This window comes from Heliconius melpomene, chromosome 2 (assembly GCF_056956725.1).
Source record: "Heliconius melpomene rosina isolate 202511_hmr_F chromosome 2, ASM5695672v1, whole genome shotgun sequence".
In the NCBI taxonomy this organism is placed as follows: Eukaryota; Metazoa; Arthropoda; class Insecta; order Lepidoptera; family Nymphalidae; genus Heliconius; species Heliconius melpomene.
Genome location: NC_140390.1, coordinates 5656142 through 5673236, shown reverse-complemented (window position 1 = coordinate 5673236; position 17095 = coordinate 5656142). Strand labels below are relative to the sequence as shown.

Sequence of the window (17095 nt, the reverse complement as noted above, 5' to 3'; positions counted from 1 at the left end):
GTAGGAGCACAAGCTCGTGACTATAAATGCGACTGGATATCCCGGCTATCGCCTTGGTGCTTAGTTATAGCATTCGTGTAAAAATATATATATTTTCTTGTATTTGAATTATAATTCGCCCGTTTGAATGTTTATTTAATACGTTTAGGAAATTATCTTTAATTTTCAATAGAAATAATAAGAAAATATAAATAAATAATTAAAATAAACCAATCGTTTACCTGAATGAGCGAAAATATGAATTAATAACAAACAGCAGATAACAACAGAAACACTATAGTAGTAATAAAAAATCAACTTCACGCTGTACTCCGCACACAGCAGGGTAGGCAGAGGGAACCTAGCGTTACGTCACTTCGTTCTCAACCGCAGTAGTAAGTAGATCGAAATGATATGAAAATTTACACAGGCGTCAACGTCGTCTGCCCTCCCGTGTCGGCCATTCACACTTTGTCACCCAAATAACAACAGCAAATTTTATTAACAATCTTTCTAGTTTTCTTCGAACCCTAATAAATTATAAGAAAAATTTTACTATAGAAGTCTATCGTTTCTTACTAAGCGCCTACGAAAATCATATGAGGAAATTCGCAATTTCTTTTTTTGTTTAAATAAATAATAAAATTGTTAACAAATACTCCTGTACCATTTAGCCCATCTAGGTCTATGGGAAATACTAGTTCTAATATGATGATCGGTGACTGAGAATGTGTGTGATCCAGTATGCGACAGGTGGGTTCGAGTCCCATTCGAGAAAATGAAATAATCAATATTTCCATTTTCTTTACTCTGGTGTCGAGGCAAAGCTCGCCGTTGTCCAGTTCCAGAATTCGGCGCTAAACAAGAACGAACGAGATCGTAAAATTATTAAAATTTTAATTTAAACTCAAATAAAACGTTATTAACGTAAAAGAAAATTATTGATTTTTACTTTACATTAAATGTTTTTTTTATTGAATTCTTATCTATTACTTTTTGAAAGTCATCTGTAAATTTTACAGTAGGTTTAACCCCTTAATAGATAGATAATATCTTTATCGCAATTCGATAAGTTAAGCGAAAACTGACATGGAGACAGCCAAGGCCAAGGCTGCCAAGGCTGGATTACCAAGAGTTATTATAATTTTCTTATAGTTGGAGTTTATATATCTGTCGTCGAGCACTTGAATGATATCTTATCTAAAAATAAGAAAGTTTACATATGAAAAAGTAATTCTATTATCATCTTCTGAATTCCTTATCACCTGTAGTTTTATTAAAAGTAAAAAAGGAGTTGCACCTTGTACGCCCATAGCGTGGTCGATAATAGGAGATTAGCGCTAAGACACTTCTTTGCTCACTTGCCGCTTCATTTTTCTCATTCTTCTCTTTTTTTTCCAGCTTCACACTGTACCCAGCACAGCACAAGGTAGGCAGAGGGAACCTAGTGTTACGATAGTTTCCCCACTTACTGCCGAATTCTGGGGGCATTGCGTGTTGAGTGGCAGAACTCAACGCCGCGCTTTGCCTCGACACTAGAGAGAAGAAATTAAAATATAAACGTAAATAAATATTTCACTTCCTCGAGTGGGGATCGAACCCACAACCGTCGCGTTACAGTCACACCCTTGTGCCGCTGCGCCACGACGGTCTTTAATACTTTGTAATACCTACTTATGTTTCTCCACTACACAAAAAATTTGGATATTTAAATGTCGTTCATAACTGTTAAATATTCCATCGGTAGGCAGATTTTATTGTATTTTTTCAAGGAGATTTAAATATTTCACGCTGTCACGTATGAAATTTCAGCATATTTGGTGGTCGATACTAGTGATGTTCTTTTTTTTATTTAATACTTATTATTAATTATAATAAAAAATCTAAAATCTACGTAGGCTGGAGGAGGCCTTTGCTAACTGGCAAACGGATATAGTATACGGATAGTTTTAATAAATATTATATTGTATTAGTATTTACATGCATATGTGTAGTGAAACGACTAGTTAATTATATATTCTGTTATATTCGAATAAAAGGCTTATTTATTTATTTATTTAATTATAATAAAACTTAGATTTATAATCTTCACATTCAATGATCAAGTTTCGTTAATAAATAATCATTTTAATATCACGGTACCACGAACAACAACTAGACCGAGAGAACCTAGTGTTAAATTATTTCTTCGTTTACAAAAATATTAAAAATACAAAAGAAAAAGTATTTAAAAGAAAATAACACAAATAAAGAAAGTAAACATTATTTTAGTAAAAGCACGCTGTATACGCAAGCAGCCAAACTCAGAATCGATATCGATCGATAATTTTAAGTAAGGCTTTAGTCATCACTTTTATATATTAGCACAACCTTGGTTTCCACACACTTGCTCAAATATGAAAAAAGTAAAGCAAGAAATTAGTAAAAAAACCATATTAGAAATATATTCTGATATAATTCTCAGTTTCTTTTAATAATATAATAAAAAATGAATTAAAACAATTATATTTCGATTTACATTACTTATAATAAATTGACTTCTAGGCGTTCGACTGCAGGCATCCTGCATTTCATCCTTTTAGTATTTTAGACTGGGACATCTATCAATATAGGGATAAGGCACCTATCCCCAATATTAAGATTCCACACAAAATTTTATTCTGCAAAATATAATAGAATAAAAGTAATTAAAAATTAGATTTTTGAAGTGAATTTAAAAAAATATTAATAAAAATATATATTTTGGAAATTGACATTTTTAAAAATTGGCACTTCTTTGCCGGTTCTACCCTATTTTAAGACCACATATAAGTATTATATTGAGACGTACAATCATACTCTACCGAGTTCACAGAGCCAGTGGTTGTCGTTCTTAATCAAATCTAGCAATATATATTTTTTATATTACTTCCATATTTTAAATATAAAATTCGTATATGTCTACTTAATAGAAAAACTCCGCAAAATCTAAATAAGTAAGTAAAAAAATTTTTAATAACAAACATAATTTATATATAACATTTTTTTTTTGAGGGTAGGCGTCAATAAGTGAACAGCTGTTTTGAAACGCTCTTTATTTTATTTGATATTTAATTATATTTATTAGTGTTTTAAAGATACATATGTGCTTGTGATATTAAGTACCTACCGCTAGTGTTTTCCTTTATTGAATTCCTACAATTAATAATATATTTAACAATATATTCAACCATGGATACTATCAAGGAGTCCATCACTGCTATGGCGGACATGTTTAACACCAGGATGAATGAATTTCAAGAAGACTTGAACAAAACATCACCGTCGACTACAGTGACAACATTAGCTACTGATTTTAAATTATTTAAAAATTTTATTCACGTTGCACTAAGTTCGTTGCAAAAACAAGTCGAACTGCTGACACTGGAAGTCGACCGAATGGAGATGTCTAGAAGACGTAAAATCCTGCTCTTTCATGGTGTACGTGAGAACAAGTCGGAAGATATTGGTGCACTGGTAACAAGTATTGTGACCGATGACCTTGGCCTTACAAATTTTTCGAGCTCATGTATCACTTCGGTTTATCGACTTGGTCGTTTGCATGAAGAGAAGCCGCGGCCAATCGTCGTAAAGCTTACAACTCCTCAGGTGCGTCACAATATATGGGTTTCCAAATCGAAACTAAAAGGTTCCGGTGTTACATTGTCTGAATTTTTGACAAAAACCCGTCATGATGTATTCATGGCCGCTAGGCAGCGTTTTGGTGTGGGGAAGTGCTGGACACGGGACGGCTCCATTAACATAATTGCTCCAAACGGCTTGCGTTACCGAGTGCAGTGTATGTCAGATCTTCAGGGTGTGCCCGTTGCTCCAACTAAGTCACCGCCGGTGGTGCATGACACTGTAGCTGCTCCTAAGAACTCCGTAAACAATGATAAGGTAGTTATTCAGAGGTGCAAGCGGATAACTAAAAAGTAACTTGTTAATATTTATAAATTTCTTCTTCTGATTAACTTTTTATAAATAAAAACAACTTCATTAGATATATATATATATTTTGTATATGCATTTTTTTTTTTTTATCTCTGTACAATCAATATGTTTCTAATTGTATATCTGTTTTTTTTTTTTTATGCTTTGTTTTTATGAATATTATCTTTATTTTGTTTTACTTTATGAACTGTCAAAAATAATCCTATTATGTTCTCCAACACTTACTGAAGCGTTGACACATATTTTTTTTTGTATAGCTTTCATTGCATTAGTTAGGTGGTTAGCCTTTTGAATTGTTTTATTACATCACTTTTATTTATTTTATTAGATCAGTCTCTGTATTTAGTCATGTGTTAAACATTTCACATGTTTTTGTTTACTTTTTTTTTTTTGACTATTTTATTATTATTATTATTTTATTTTATTTTTTTTTAATTTTTCATATTACTACACATATTATAATTGTGATGTGATTAAAATTTTCGCTTAATCAAGCAGTTACTTATTTATATTAATGACTGTGTAATTTCTTTTTTTTTGTTGTTTTGCATATATTCTGTAATTTCATCATTATTATTCCTATGTAAATAAGTAACTATAAGATTTTTTTTTTTTTTTTCTCTTTTTTGGTTTGACAGAATCATTGTAATATTCACTTTTATTGCTATGCTTCTATATGTATATATTCATTTTTTTTTCTTTTGATGTTTTGCTTTGCTTGTCCTTATATTATTATCTATTATTATTATTATTATTTGTAGTTTTAAGCCAGATTTTATACATTAATTAATTCATTTGGTTTTTCTTTTTGTATTTCTCTTCAGTGTACATATGTATAATCTCTCCTTGCAACTGGCGGGTACTAAGTTATTTAAGTAATTTAATTTATTTAATTTATTATTATTATTATTTATTTATTTCTACACATATTTATTTTATATTTATATATTTATTTATAAAACATAAATAGTATTTATTCATTATGGCAAATAGTAATGATGACTATGATTCATTCCTGTCCTTCTCTTCCTTTTCTAATGGGGCAAGTAGTACAGACAGTTCTCTCAGTATTCCCACATTAGGCGAAATCATTGACGTCAACTTCTCAGACACTCTGAAAAATTTCAATGTTATTCATATCAACGCGCAAAGTGTTCCTGCACATTATTCAGATCTTTTTGCTTCCTTCGTTAGTAAAAATATTCATGCAATATTGGTGTCAGAAACTTGGCTAAAGCCATGTCTGCCATCGACTTCTTACTCGCTTCCAGGGTTTCATCTGATTCGTAATGATCGTATTGGCCGCTCTGGGGGTGGTGTTGCTATATATCTACGTTCGCATATTGCTTTTAGTATAGTGGACCAATCGCAGTACCAAACAGATGGTGGCCCCGAACACCTGTTTATTGAAGTAGTTCTTTCACATACAAGGGTCTTACTGGGAGTTTATTACAGTCCGAACCTTACGATCGACTACTTTTCATCTTTTGAAACCCTGTTGGAGCGACTGAAGCCTTTATACCCTCATACAATTTTAATGGGTGATTTTAACACATGTCTGTTAAAAGATGACCATCGTGCCTCTCGCCTGAAGTCCTTGGTTACTGGTGCTAATTTGCATGTTCTTCCTCTCACTGCAACGCATAACTTTCCAAATTGTTTACCCTCACTTCTGGACTTAGCTCTTGTCTCTTCTGTTGATCACGTTGAAAAACACGGTCAATACCCTGCTCTGGCCTTTTCTTATCATGACCTTATTTATTTATCATATAAAATTAAACCCCCAAAAGCTAAATCAAGAATTCTTCTGCGACGCAATTTTGGTGGAATAGACTGGAATCAACTGCGGGAAGACGCAGCTGCAACAAACTGGCACGAAATTTCAAATTATGCAACAATTAACGAGCAAGTTGCTGCCTTCAACTCCTTAATATTGCAACTTTATGATCGTCACGCTCCATTGCGTCCTATTCGGGTGAGACATCTTCCTGCTCCCTGGCTAACTGAGGATATAAAAATGCTGCAAAGAAAGAAAAATATGGCAAAAGTACGTTATATTTTAAAGCCTAGTGACAAAAATAAACTTAAATACAACAAAGCTCGGAATCATTGCAATAGAGTGTGTAGAGACCATCAACGACGCCATATCCATTAATCTATACTTGAAGAAGATGATTCTTCTAAAGTATGGAAATTTCTTGAATCCATAGGAGTAGGTAAAGCACGTCAAAACCTTAATCCTCAGAATATAAATCTAAACAAGCTAAATAAGCATTTCTCTTCTTCGAGTAACATTAATGATACTACCAAACAGAATACACTTAATCAAATCGCCGCTTTCGCCTCTCCTAATATTCCAAATTTTTTCTTTAGTCGATTTACGGAAAGTGATGTTAAGAAAAATATTATGGCTATTAGCTCCGATGCTGTTGGTGCTGACTGCGTCAGCCGTAAAATGATCACCCCCATACTTGATATCATCTGTCCCATCCTAACTTCCATGCTTAATTTTTCCATTGATTCCTGTGATTTTCCTTCAGCATGGAAGGAAGCACAAATCATTCCCTTACCTAAAAAGAACAATCCCACTTGTGATAACGATTACCGTCCAATTTCCATACTTCCTTTCTTATCCAAAGTCCTAGAACGCATGGTGCAAAGCCAACTCACATATTTCCTTTCTAAAAATAACCTTCTAAATCCTTTGCAATCCGGTTTCCGTCCTGGTCACAGCACGATAACAGCACTTGTCAAAATAACCGATGATATCCGAATGGGTATGGACAGTCAAGAGGTCACGGTATTAGTGTTGCTGGATTTTAGTAATGCTTTTGGCACCGTAGATTTTGACATAATGCTTGCCACTTTAGGTTCTCTTAACATATCTCCTAATGTAATCGACTGGTTTCATAATTACCTGCATGGACGCCGTCAACGTATACGAATTTGTGATTCTTATTCGGACTGGTCCTCAGTCAATGCTGGCGTCCCGCAGGGTGGCGTGTTGTCTCCTCTGCTGTTTTCACTTTTTATTAATAATATTTCCCAACATATCACTTCTCTCTACCACCTATACGCAGATGATCTCCAAATTTATTGTAAGTCTAAAACTTCTGAGCTACCAGCGGCTATCAATACGATAAACAATAATTTAACGAAAATATCCGCATGGAGTAGGTGCTTTGGAGTGCAATTGAATCCTAGCAAGTCTCAAGCCATTGTTGTTGGTAGTCCAAAGCTCATATCTAAAATTAGCATACCCGCCTTACCTGATATAATTTTAAATGGCCAAATTATACCGTATAGTAAATCAGTTAAAAATCTTGGCATCATCATCGATCACAATATGTCCTGGAATCCGCAGGTGAGTGAGGTGAGCAGAAAGATGTTTGCATCAGTAGGATATCTTTTCAGGCTACGTAATTTCCTTCCTATTCCGACAAAAATTGTGTTAGCACAGTCTCTACTTTTACCAATTCTTGATTATGCTGACTCTTGTTATCTTGATTTGAAAGAGGAGCAGTTAAACAAACTTGAGCGATTACAAAATCTTGCTATTCGGTTTATTTTTGGATTAAAAAAGTACGACCATGTCTCTGACTTCCGCAAAAAGCTCAAGTGGCTCCCAATCCGCCTTCGCAGGAATACTCATATTCTCCGTCTTCTTTACTGTGTACTATTTGATCCACTAACACCACCATATCTTAAAGAGCGTTTCGAGTTTTTGGGGCACACTCATTCCCGACAGCTTCGCTCTGAACAAAATTTAATTCTAAGAATTCCTTCACACTCCTCTTCCTTCCTCAGCAATTCTTTTACTGTCACATCCTCCCGACTTTGGAATGCCTTACCTCTGAATATCAGACGGGCAAAATCTTTAAAAACATTTAAGCGACTCCTAAAACTACACTACCATGCCCTCTAAACTGCCTTTTTGTATTGCCACCTATACTTATAAAATATGAAAATGTATGTAGGTATGTATGTATGTATGTTTATTTGTATTTGTTTGTATGTATGTATGTATATTTGTATGTATGTATGTATGTATGTATATATTTATGTATGTAAGTGTATATGTGTAATGTGTACGTTTAATTAGGTATTTATATTTGTATATATTTAATATATGTATGCTGTTTGCTTTATAAATTTATTATAATTATTGTTTACACCTCAACCCTTTTCCTCCCTTTTTTTATCCTATGCCTTAAGGTTGCCTGGAAGAGATCGCTGTTTAGCGATAAGGTCGCCTCTTGTACATTTCCGTTTTTTTTTTTTTTTTTGTTGTTGTTGTCTATTTTTATTGTTATTTTCCTTATGGGTGTACAATAAAGAGTATTATTATTATTATTATTATTATTATTATTATTAATAATTTACATCTGTAAATTATTTTAAATTACAATATTAAATTAATTATAATATTAAATTATTCCAAAATTACTCGTCTTCCGCATCGATTTCAAGCGAACATATACATATATGAATAAAATATCCATATAAAATTAATAGTAATCGATATATAAACTTCACGCTGCATCACGCACAAAGCAGGTTATAAGGCGGTAATCTAGTGTTAAGACACTCCGTTCCCTACTTTCTGCCGAATTATCAATCTTGAAGAGTGTTTAAACTAATTTACATTAAAAATATATTATACATATTAAAATAATAAAATCTGTGTTTTAGATTAAGAAAACAGAAATGGCACTAAGAAACCATACAAGTGATGCTGTACATTGGTACATGCAAGAGCTAAGTTCGAGAGTGGTCGCGGAGACTGGCATTCCGAGTGATAGGCACCACCTGGGCAAGCTGATATTGCGTGGATTGAAGGATGATCCGGAATTTATTTTGACGGTGAATATTAACTTTTACTATTTTTCTGCCTTTTATCTAGCTGACGCTTTTCCATACAAATTTCAACCCCTTATTGGCATCCTTAGGGGGTGAATTCTAAAAAACCACGAAACACGTGTTTTATCAAATATTTTTAAGAGTCTGAATTTAAAATTTTATAAATACAAACATACAAACTTTAAACCCCTATTTTATTCTTTTAAGGTTAAAATTTTTCAAAATCCCTTCTTAGTGGATGCCCAGATTACGAAAGTAAACATCTGTCCAAATTCCACGTTTCTACGCACAGCGGTTACGGCTGTGCGTGCGTCTTACCTCAGTCAGTGGGAACATGTCCTTTTATATATCTCGTTTCATCTCCAGATCGATGGCGGTACCGACGAAAAAGAAAACTTTCAATCAACATTGAAAAGATCCATACAATGTGCGATGGCCTTCAGGAAGCTTGGTATAAAACATGGAGATGTGGTCCTCCTTATGGCTCCTAACCATATACATTTGACTATACCGATGTATGCCGCATTCTACATAGGAGCAGGTGTTGCCGGCATCGACATGACCTTGGGTGTCAGTAAGTATAAAGTTTTTTAGCTTAGCAATTGTCTTTAAAAGCGAAAAATAATAAAAATCCTTCAGGCATATGAGAAATATGAATAAATTGCAACCATAAGAATTTTAACGTAGCCAGAAAAGAAGTAGCGTAGATGGCTTAGTTGGTTAGATCGCTTCGACAGCTTAAAAGAAGCGCGAGTTCAAATCCCGATACGTAAAATTTTTTATATACTTTTTTAATAAAATATATATTCATTAATTTTTTATTTATTAATTATTTCATTAATGAAAGTATCTATTACTTAAATACTTATTTCATTAGTTAAACTATTAGTAAATTCATTAATTAATTGTCATTTTAATGTATTAATTTTTTTTTTTTTACTTTTCAGACGAACTTCACGATACATTCAAATTCAATCAACCGAATATAATATTTTGTCAGAAAGAGAAAGAAGACGATGTGGAATCAGCTTTGAAAGGTCTAGAATTAAACTCCACAATTATAACCTTTAACGAAGGCAATAAGAACATTTATTTTTCGGACTTTCTAAATAAATATGGGGATGATGCTTCAGTTGACGATTTTAAGTAAGCAATTGTAATTATAGCAATATATGTACATACATTAATTGTGTTGAATTTCGATTATAGCTAAACTGTCACTCAACACGCAATGCCTCCAGAATTCGGCAGAAAGTGGGGAACGGAGTGTCTTAACACTAGGTTTATAAATTAATATATTAATGGAACTAAACTAAAATGGAAATTAATAAACTTGTAAATATCAAAATATGATATGAGGATTACAATTTTTATGCCATTTTCAGAGCATCAGATTTTGATCCTAGCGAGACCATATCGTTGTTGATAGCGACGAGCGGCACCACCGGTTTGCCTAAATCAGCGGCCGTTACTCACAAAAACATGGCAGTTGCTGTTCCCTATATGTGGTAATTATAACTCAGTATATTTATAACTCATCATCATCATCATCATCAGCCTGTCCTCGTCCACTGCTGGACATAGGCCTCTCCAATGGCACACCACTGAGCTCGATCTTCAGCTCTTCGCATCCAACCCGTTATGAATAATTATAAATAATTGAGGCCAGTTGTGCGCAGGGGCTTAAAGTTTACCTGTAAATCAACTGGTTGTGGTTCGATCCCCACTCGAGGAAATAAAATATTTATTTACATTTATATTTTCATTTCTTCGCTCTAGCGTCAAGGCAAAGTGCGGCGTAAAGTGGAGAACGGAGTGTCTTATTTTCCCTCTGCCTACCTGCTCTATGCGGGATACAGCGTGAAGCCGATACAATAATATTTAAACAAATAATAAGACTGAAAATTATTACTAAATAAAAAGAAAGTGTATATTTAGTAGAAAGCTCCAATCTCAAGAACTTCTGGTCTAGTTGGATCACTAAAATTTTTTCATATTAACATAATGCCTAAAATATAATTTATCTTTCACAGGGCAATGTACGACAAATTTCCAACCCCAACGCCATTAAGTGTAACTTTTTCTCCAGTCCAGTGGTACTCCGCATTATTCCAGTTTGTATTCTCTCCAATATTACGACACACGAGGTTACAGTCTTCGTTACCTATGACCCAAGAACACGCGTATGAGATCATTAACAAATATAAGGTAAAAAAAATAAATAAACATTAATGTCACTCAACACGCAATGCATCCAGAATTCAGCGGAAAATAGGGAACGGAAGTGTCTTAGTGGGAACGGAGGGTCCTAGTATTAGGCGCTTAGATAACCTATGCCTACATACAGCGTGAATTTAAACAAAAATGTAATATACATAGATTTATAATATCAGCATGAACTTATGGGGGGTTATAAGGGGATATTTTTATTTTTCGCATATTTTACACATTTTCACACATTTTTAATTTCTTCATTTATTTTCTCAGCCAAGATTCACAATGGCCAGTCCTAACATGTTGACAACTTTCTTTAAACCTGGTGAACGCGATAAATGTGATTTTAGCTGTTTTGAAGTCATATTGGCAGGCGGAAGCGCTGTTTTTCCTGGCCTCGTGGAAGAGATTAAGGTACGACTACTGTGCAGTTCACTACTAATTTTTTCTCTAATATCACCACCGCCCATACTACTTGGATTGGGTGGTTGTAAGGTTCTTCTCTTTCACAACATCGAGAACAGTAAAGTAAATTCAAAGAAAATTTATAATTATATTTCATCATTTGAAAATACCAATATGTATGTGTATTAGAATATGATATAATTATTACATTAATAGATTACCAAAGATTACCAAGTTAATATTTTATTCTTTAAAAAAATTGCTGTTCCTATATTAAAATACGGGAACAATTTTTTAATTCGAAAAATTTGTCAAACTTTCATTATACCTAAGAAAAAGAGAAGAAGAAGAGAAAAGAAATTCCTTGGATATCAAAATTAGAACTGTTTTCACACCGAGATCACTCTCGGTCAGAACCATTAGCGTCTAAACACAATTAAAGAGTTACAGAAAGTTCTTTTGTCGTTAAAAAATTGGCCCCCACCTTTGCAATTTAGTGTATCTTTAAAATTTTTTTGGTATTCAGGTAGCTTCCCCAAATACTTATCTAATGATAATCTACGGTATGAGTGAAATATCTGGATTAGCATTCAATTTCGACTCCACTCGTCCTACTTCATTAGGTAGAGCTCTTCCGAATACAAATTATAAGGTGTGTATTATTAGAGAAAATATACAAATATTTTTTTATTAAGTAATTAAATATTATAATTTTTACATTATTGCACATTTTTATTTTGCTTATTTATTTATTTTTTTAGATCGTTCTTTTCTGTATGATTCTCCTACTAAATTAGAAATTTTTTTTATTACCTTTTTTATTACCTTAAAAGCAACATCTTTAATCTATATAAATCCAGGCTTCCTAATTAAAAACTAAATGAAATCACTATTACAGTTAATGGACCCTATAACTTTAGAAGAGGTGACAGAACCTAACAAGCCTGGAGAACTTTGGCTTAATGGACCAGGTGTATTCAAGGTGGGCCGATAATAATTATAACGAGAGTCATCTATTTATCTATCTATCACATATAATTAATTGTATTATTATTTTATCTAATATGTAAAGAAAAATTATTACTAAAAAACAATTTTTGTTACATAGTACTGCTCATTCTTGTTCATATTAAATAATTGAGTAGAGAAATATTTAGTTACGTTTACTTCTTCCTCAAAAGAAGTTTCTAGTACGCATTTTTCTTCTTCATAATACATTCTTTCTTCTTTCACACAATCGTTATAATATATTTTTTATATCGCATTAAAATCTTTTAATGTTTTCTGTAAATTTAAATAAGAAGATTAAGGAGATAAAAAGTGATTTAAAATAATCTCTGCCTACAATACTTATTTTTAGCTTCATGACGTATCCCGCATAGTAGAGTAGGCAGAGGGAACCTAGGAACCTTGAGTTAAGATACTCAGTTCGACTAATTCTTGCGGATTGAGTGGTGGAACTCAACGCCGCACTTTACCTCGTTAGCAGACCGAGGAAAAGAAAATATTAAATATTCCATTTCCCCAAGTGGGATTCGAACTCACAACCATAATTAACTCATAATTTACTATTCCTCAACGCCTACAATACATAATTTTCTGATCTTAACCAATAGTGCTACTACAATAATCCCGAAGTAACATCACAAGTGCTGGTGGAAGGAGGCTGGATGAGAACTGGAGACACGCTACGCCGAGATGAACATTTTAACTTTTACTTCGTGGAAAGATTGAAGCTTTTACTTAAGTACAGAAACCACCAGGTTAGTTAATTATTTTTTTTATTAGTTAATTACCGTACCAGACTGTAGAAACGAAAATGTGTTAAATATTGGCTTTCGTGGAAAGAGAATCGAAGTCATAATAAATGCATAATATACAACGAATAAATAATAATTTCAATTCCTGCTGAATTCTGGAGACATTACGTATTGAGAGCTCGACACCAGAGCGAAGAAATTAAAATATTAAATATTTCATTTCAATCGAGTGGGAATCGAACCCTCAACCTGTCGCGTTTAACAATTAGTTCGCTTTTTAGTTTTCGTATGTGTGTATGTGTTCTACTTTCTTATGCAACCAAGAGTTTTCCAGATTTTCCAGAAATGAATTCCAGATATAAAATATGAAGGTATCAAGATGTGAACTAATTAATAAAACCTGAACATCGAAGAGCTGTTCCGTTTTAAAAGAATCCTTTGTACAGGATTCCCCATTTTCTATTTTCTGTCTGTTGTAAAAGAGGTCATTTAAAGAAAGATCTTTAAACTTATATTTACATATAGATATAGAACTTTATTTGTATTTCAGATATCACCTGTAGAAATTGAAAGTGTTATAGCTAAACACCCCGGCGTATTTGAAGTGGCCGTCACAGGAGTGCCTCATAAAGAACACGGCGAACTTCCCATAGCATTCGTAGTACTACACAAGGGGCACAAACTTAGTGAACAAGAAATAAAAGATTTAGTAAAAGGTATTTTTTTTGTTAAAGCTCTTATTTAAACTTTAGTATCTTTGTTATATAAGGCAGTGAGTACAGTGATTACCGCTCATATAAATTAATTATCTCTGGAGTGACAAAATGCTGCGTTAAGCTTTGCCACTCAACACACAACACACTCAACACATATCAAGGGTAGTTGGATGGATTTGGTTGGTAATGGATATGGGATCCATTGAAGTCAGTTTTTCTTGGTTAAAAATTATTAAGAGATAAGTGTCTCGGAGTTTACATTAAAACTAATGAAATTAAATGTTTTTCTAGTATAATGCACTTACATATTTTTTATGTTAATAATTTTTCAGCCTACACGGTTAAAGTAATTCGATGCCGTTCATAATTATTGTTATTTTTTTATTTAGGAATAACTAAGAAATATACCGTTACCTAAAGCACTCTTGAGGTATGTAGCTTTGATACAAAACAAAAAAAAAACAAGTAAATCCGACGAATCAAGTAGTATCAGAAATCTTAGCGTATAAACAAACAATATGAAAAGAATTACATATAAATATTATAATTAATAATATTTTTACAGATGAGTTAACAGATTCGAAACAACTTAGGGGTGGAGTGGTTTTCTTAGAGACGATGCCTCTTACATCAACATCTAAAGTAAATCGACAGAAGTTGGCAGCTATTGCGAAAAGTATGAGAGTTGATTAAGTTTATGAATAAATATATTAATAAATCCAGATTTAGAAAATTATTCAAAAGCCTTTTGTAAACTTTAAAAGCCTTGATATAATGCATTTCAATTAATAAAAAAAAATAAAAATTATTTAGTTTTCTTGACCTCACGTGTTTATTTGTTATGCTAGATAATTACATTATTTAAATATGATGACGTCATTATGTAATTATGGAAAAATATAATTATTTTTGTGGTTTTCTTTCTATCTTGATCCATTTTTAGATTTCCGTACCGTAGTAGAAGTAGTAGTCGTTTTTTTTTTTTTTATTAGTACCATTTAAAAATACATAAAAAAGTTAAACTGTGTCCTGCAAACTCTTTGTGAGTTTGACGCCAGGATCTCGAGTCTCTATACTTATAATTTAAATTAAAATTCAATTAATATTAGATTGAAATTAAATATAATCATTTATTTACTGACATTTAAACGATCCCGTACTAATTTCCGTGTTCATAACAGTACGGTAAACCAGAACAATGAAATTGTATGTAAAATATCCACAACAAAAAAACACATTATTTCAAATTGGATAATAATTTGATGAGGAAACTCGCAATTGCATTACAATGGCGCAATATTATTCCTAATGATGGGAAAATCTACAATAAGCTTTCATTAAAATAAACAGTGTCATGCTACATATCCATATATTATGAAAATATACACATATAATGCAGAAAATATATAAATAAAAAATAAATGTAAATTTTATTGGATTAAAGAAATTTGAACTGATAAAAAAAATACGGCGTTAAGTTCCATCATTCGTCGTGCAATATCTCGAAACCAAAAAACGGTATGTCTAACAGCATGAAGCTGAAAAAGACAGTACAAAAATCTTACAATAATTTTCTAAAAATACCGTTTAATCTTATTTATTACTATCGTTTCACGCATATAGAAAACAGAGGGATCCTGGGAACTAGTGTTAAAACACTCTGTTCCCATTGAGACAGAGACACTTTAGACGAAAGACAAAGTTAGAAAATTTCAATATTAAATTAAAAACCCTACTACAGGGTGAGTCATATTGAACTTTCCGATTTCAATAAGGTGTGTATTAAAAACAAAGCGACATGCAGTAAAAATTATTCAGTTCCGGCGAGGTGAAAATGTGCCTCATTGTGGAGCCGCCATTTTTAATAAACTCTTCAACTACGAACGCACGATGTTGTCCCGACCAAGCCATTGCTCACACTAAAACTGCATGTCATGGCGCGTCTAATGACACCATCCCCACCCTTCTACTCCTTCCCTTCTTCGTGCAACGTCCTTCCAAAACCGGAAAGTTCAATATGACTCACCCTGTACTTATCACTTTTTCCACCAGACAATATTTTGTGGAAAAAGAAAATATTTTACACGGGCAAAGCCAGGGACGAAAAGCTAGTAAATGAATTATAATTTATTTACTCTTAATACAATAATAACATAAAAATTGTATGTACATACATACAAATCACGACTGCAAATACTTTTCTTACCAGGATTTCATATTAGCAAAAACATTAATTATTATCTACTAGAAAATATATAATTAGTTCACGCAGACCTAAAGATAACTAGCAAAATGAAAAGAAAACCCCTGACCTTTATCTTGTCAACTCCCCACTTTCTGCTGAATTCTGGAGGCATTGCGTGTTGAGGGGCAGAACTAAACGCCGCGCTTTGCCTCGACACCAGAGCGAAGAAATGTAAATATAAACGTAAATAAATATTTCACTTCCTCGAGTGGGGATCGAACCCACAACCGTCGCGTTACAGTCACACCCTCAAACGCAAGTTGTCATTTCCCATTTAATATTAAAAGACGAATCATTTCTTCGCCTTTGAAGATAATGCTTGGCAAACTAGTAATTTTGTATGTCCTATACCATTGTATTTAGCGTAAATAATGAAATAGACTCGAAGGCTACTTGTTAGAACGATCGCAATTTACGTTAAGATGATTGCACATTTACCATGAAAATATTTCATTGAGCATATGTTTCGTGGTTTATTTTAATTCACCCCCTAAGGGTGCAAATAAGGGGTTGAAAGTTTGTATGGAAAAATCTTTAAATCGTCACCGATTTTATAAAATTTGAATACAGACTCTTTAAAATATTTCATTGAACACATGTTTCGTGGTTTATTTCGAATCACCCCCTAAGGGTGCAATTAAGGGGTTGAAAGTGTGTATGGAAAAATCTTTAAATCATCACCGATTTTATAAAATTAAATATAGACTCTTTAAAATATTTCATTGAACACGTGTTTCATTGTATATTAGAATTTACCCCTAAGGGAGCAAATAAACAAATAGAAGAGAAATATAAAAATAATCCATCCAATTTCGTTGATTATGTCAGAACGAATTAACGAACTAAATCCAATATCATGTAAACCTTGCCTTGCCTTTTAAATAAATAGAAGATTTTTTCTTACATTTTATTTTTTCAATAAAAAAATGCAAAGATTTTTTTTA

At 32.7% G+C, this 17095-nt stretch overlaps 2 protein-coding genes across 2 annotated transcripts; both read left to right on the top strand.

Moving 5' to 3' along the window:
• The first annotated feature begins 2828 nt into the window (after positions 1–2828).
• On the top strand, positions 2829–14650 carry LOC146540559 (luciferin 4-monooxygenase-like). Its single transcript, XM_085202513.1, has 12 exons — positions 2829–2954; positions 8644–8814; positions 9178–9385; positions 9759–9957; positions 10197–10319; positions 10845–11019; positions 11299–11439; positions 11957–12082; positions 12329–12412; positions 13047–13193; positions 13741–13906; positions 14472–14650. The coding sequence occupies exons 2-12, from the start codon at positions 8659–8661 to the stop codon at positions 14597–14599; spliced, it is 1653 nt and encodes a 550-aa protein (XP_085058639.1). The 5' UTR covers positions 2829–2954; positions 8644–8658; the 3' UTR covers positions 14600–14650.
• LOC146540560 (uncharacterized) lies at positions 4934–7876 on the top strand. Its single transcript, XM_085205232.1, has 2 exons — positions 4934–5998; positions 6266–7876. Exons 1-2 carry the CDS (start codon positions 4934–4936, stop codon positions 7874–7876), a joined length of 2676 nt encoding a protein of 891 aa, XP_085061358.1.
• Positions 14651–17095: the final 2445 nt, after the last annotated feature.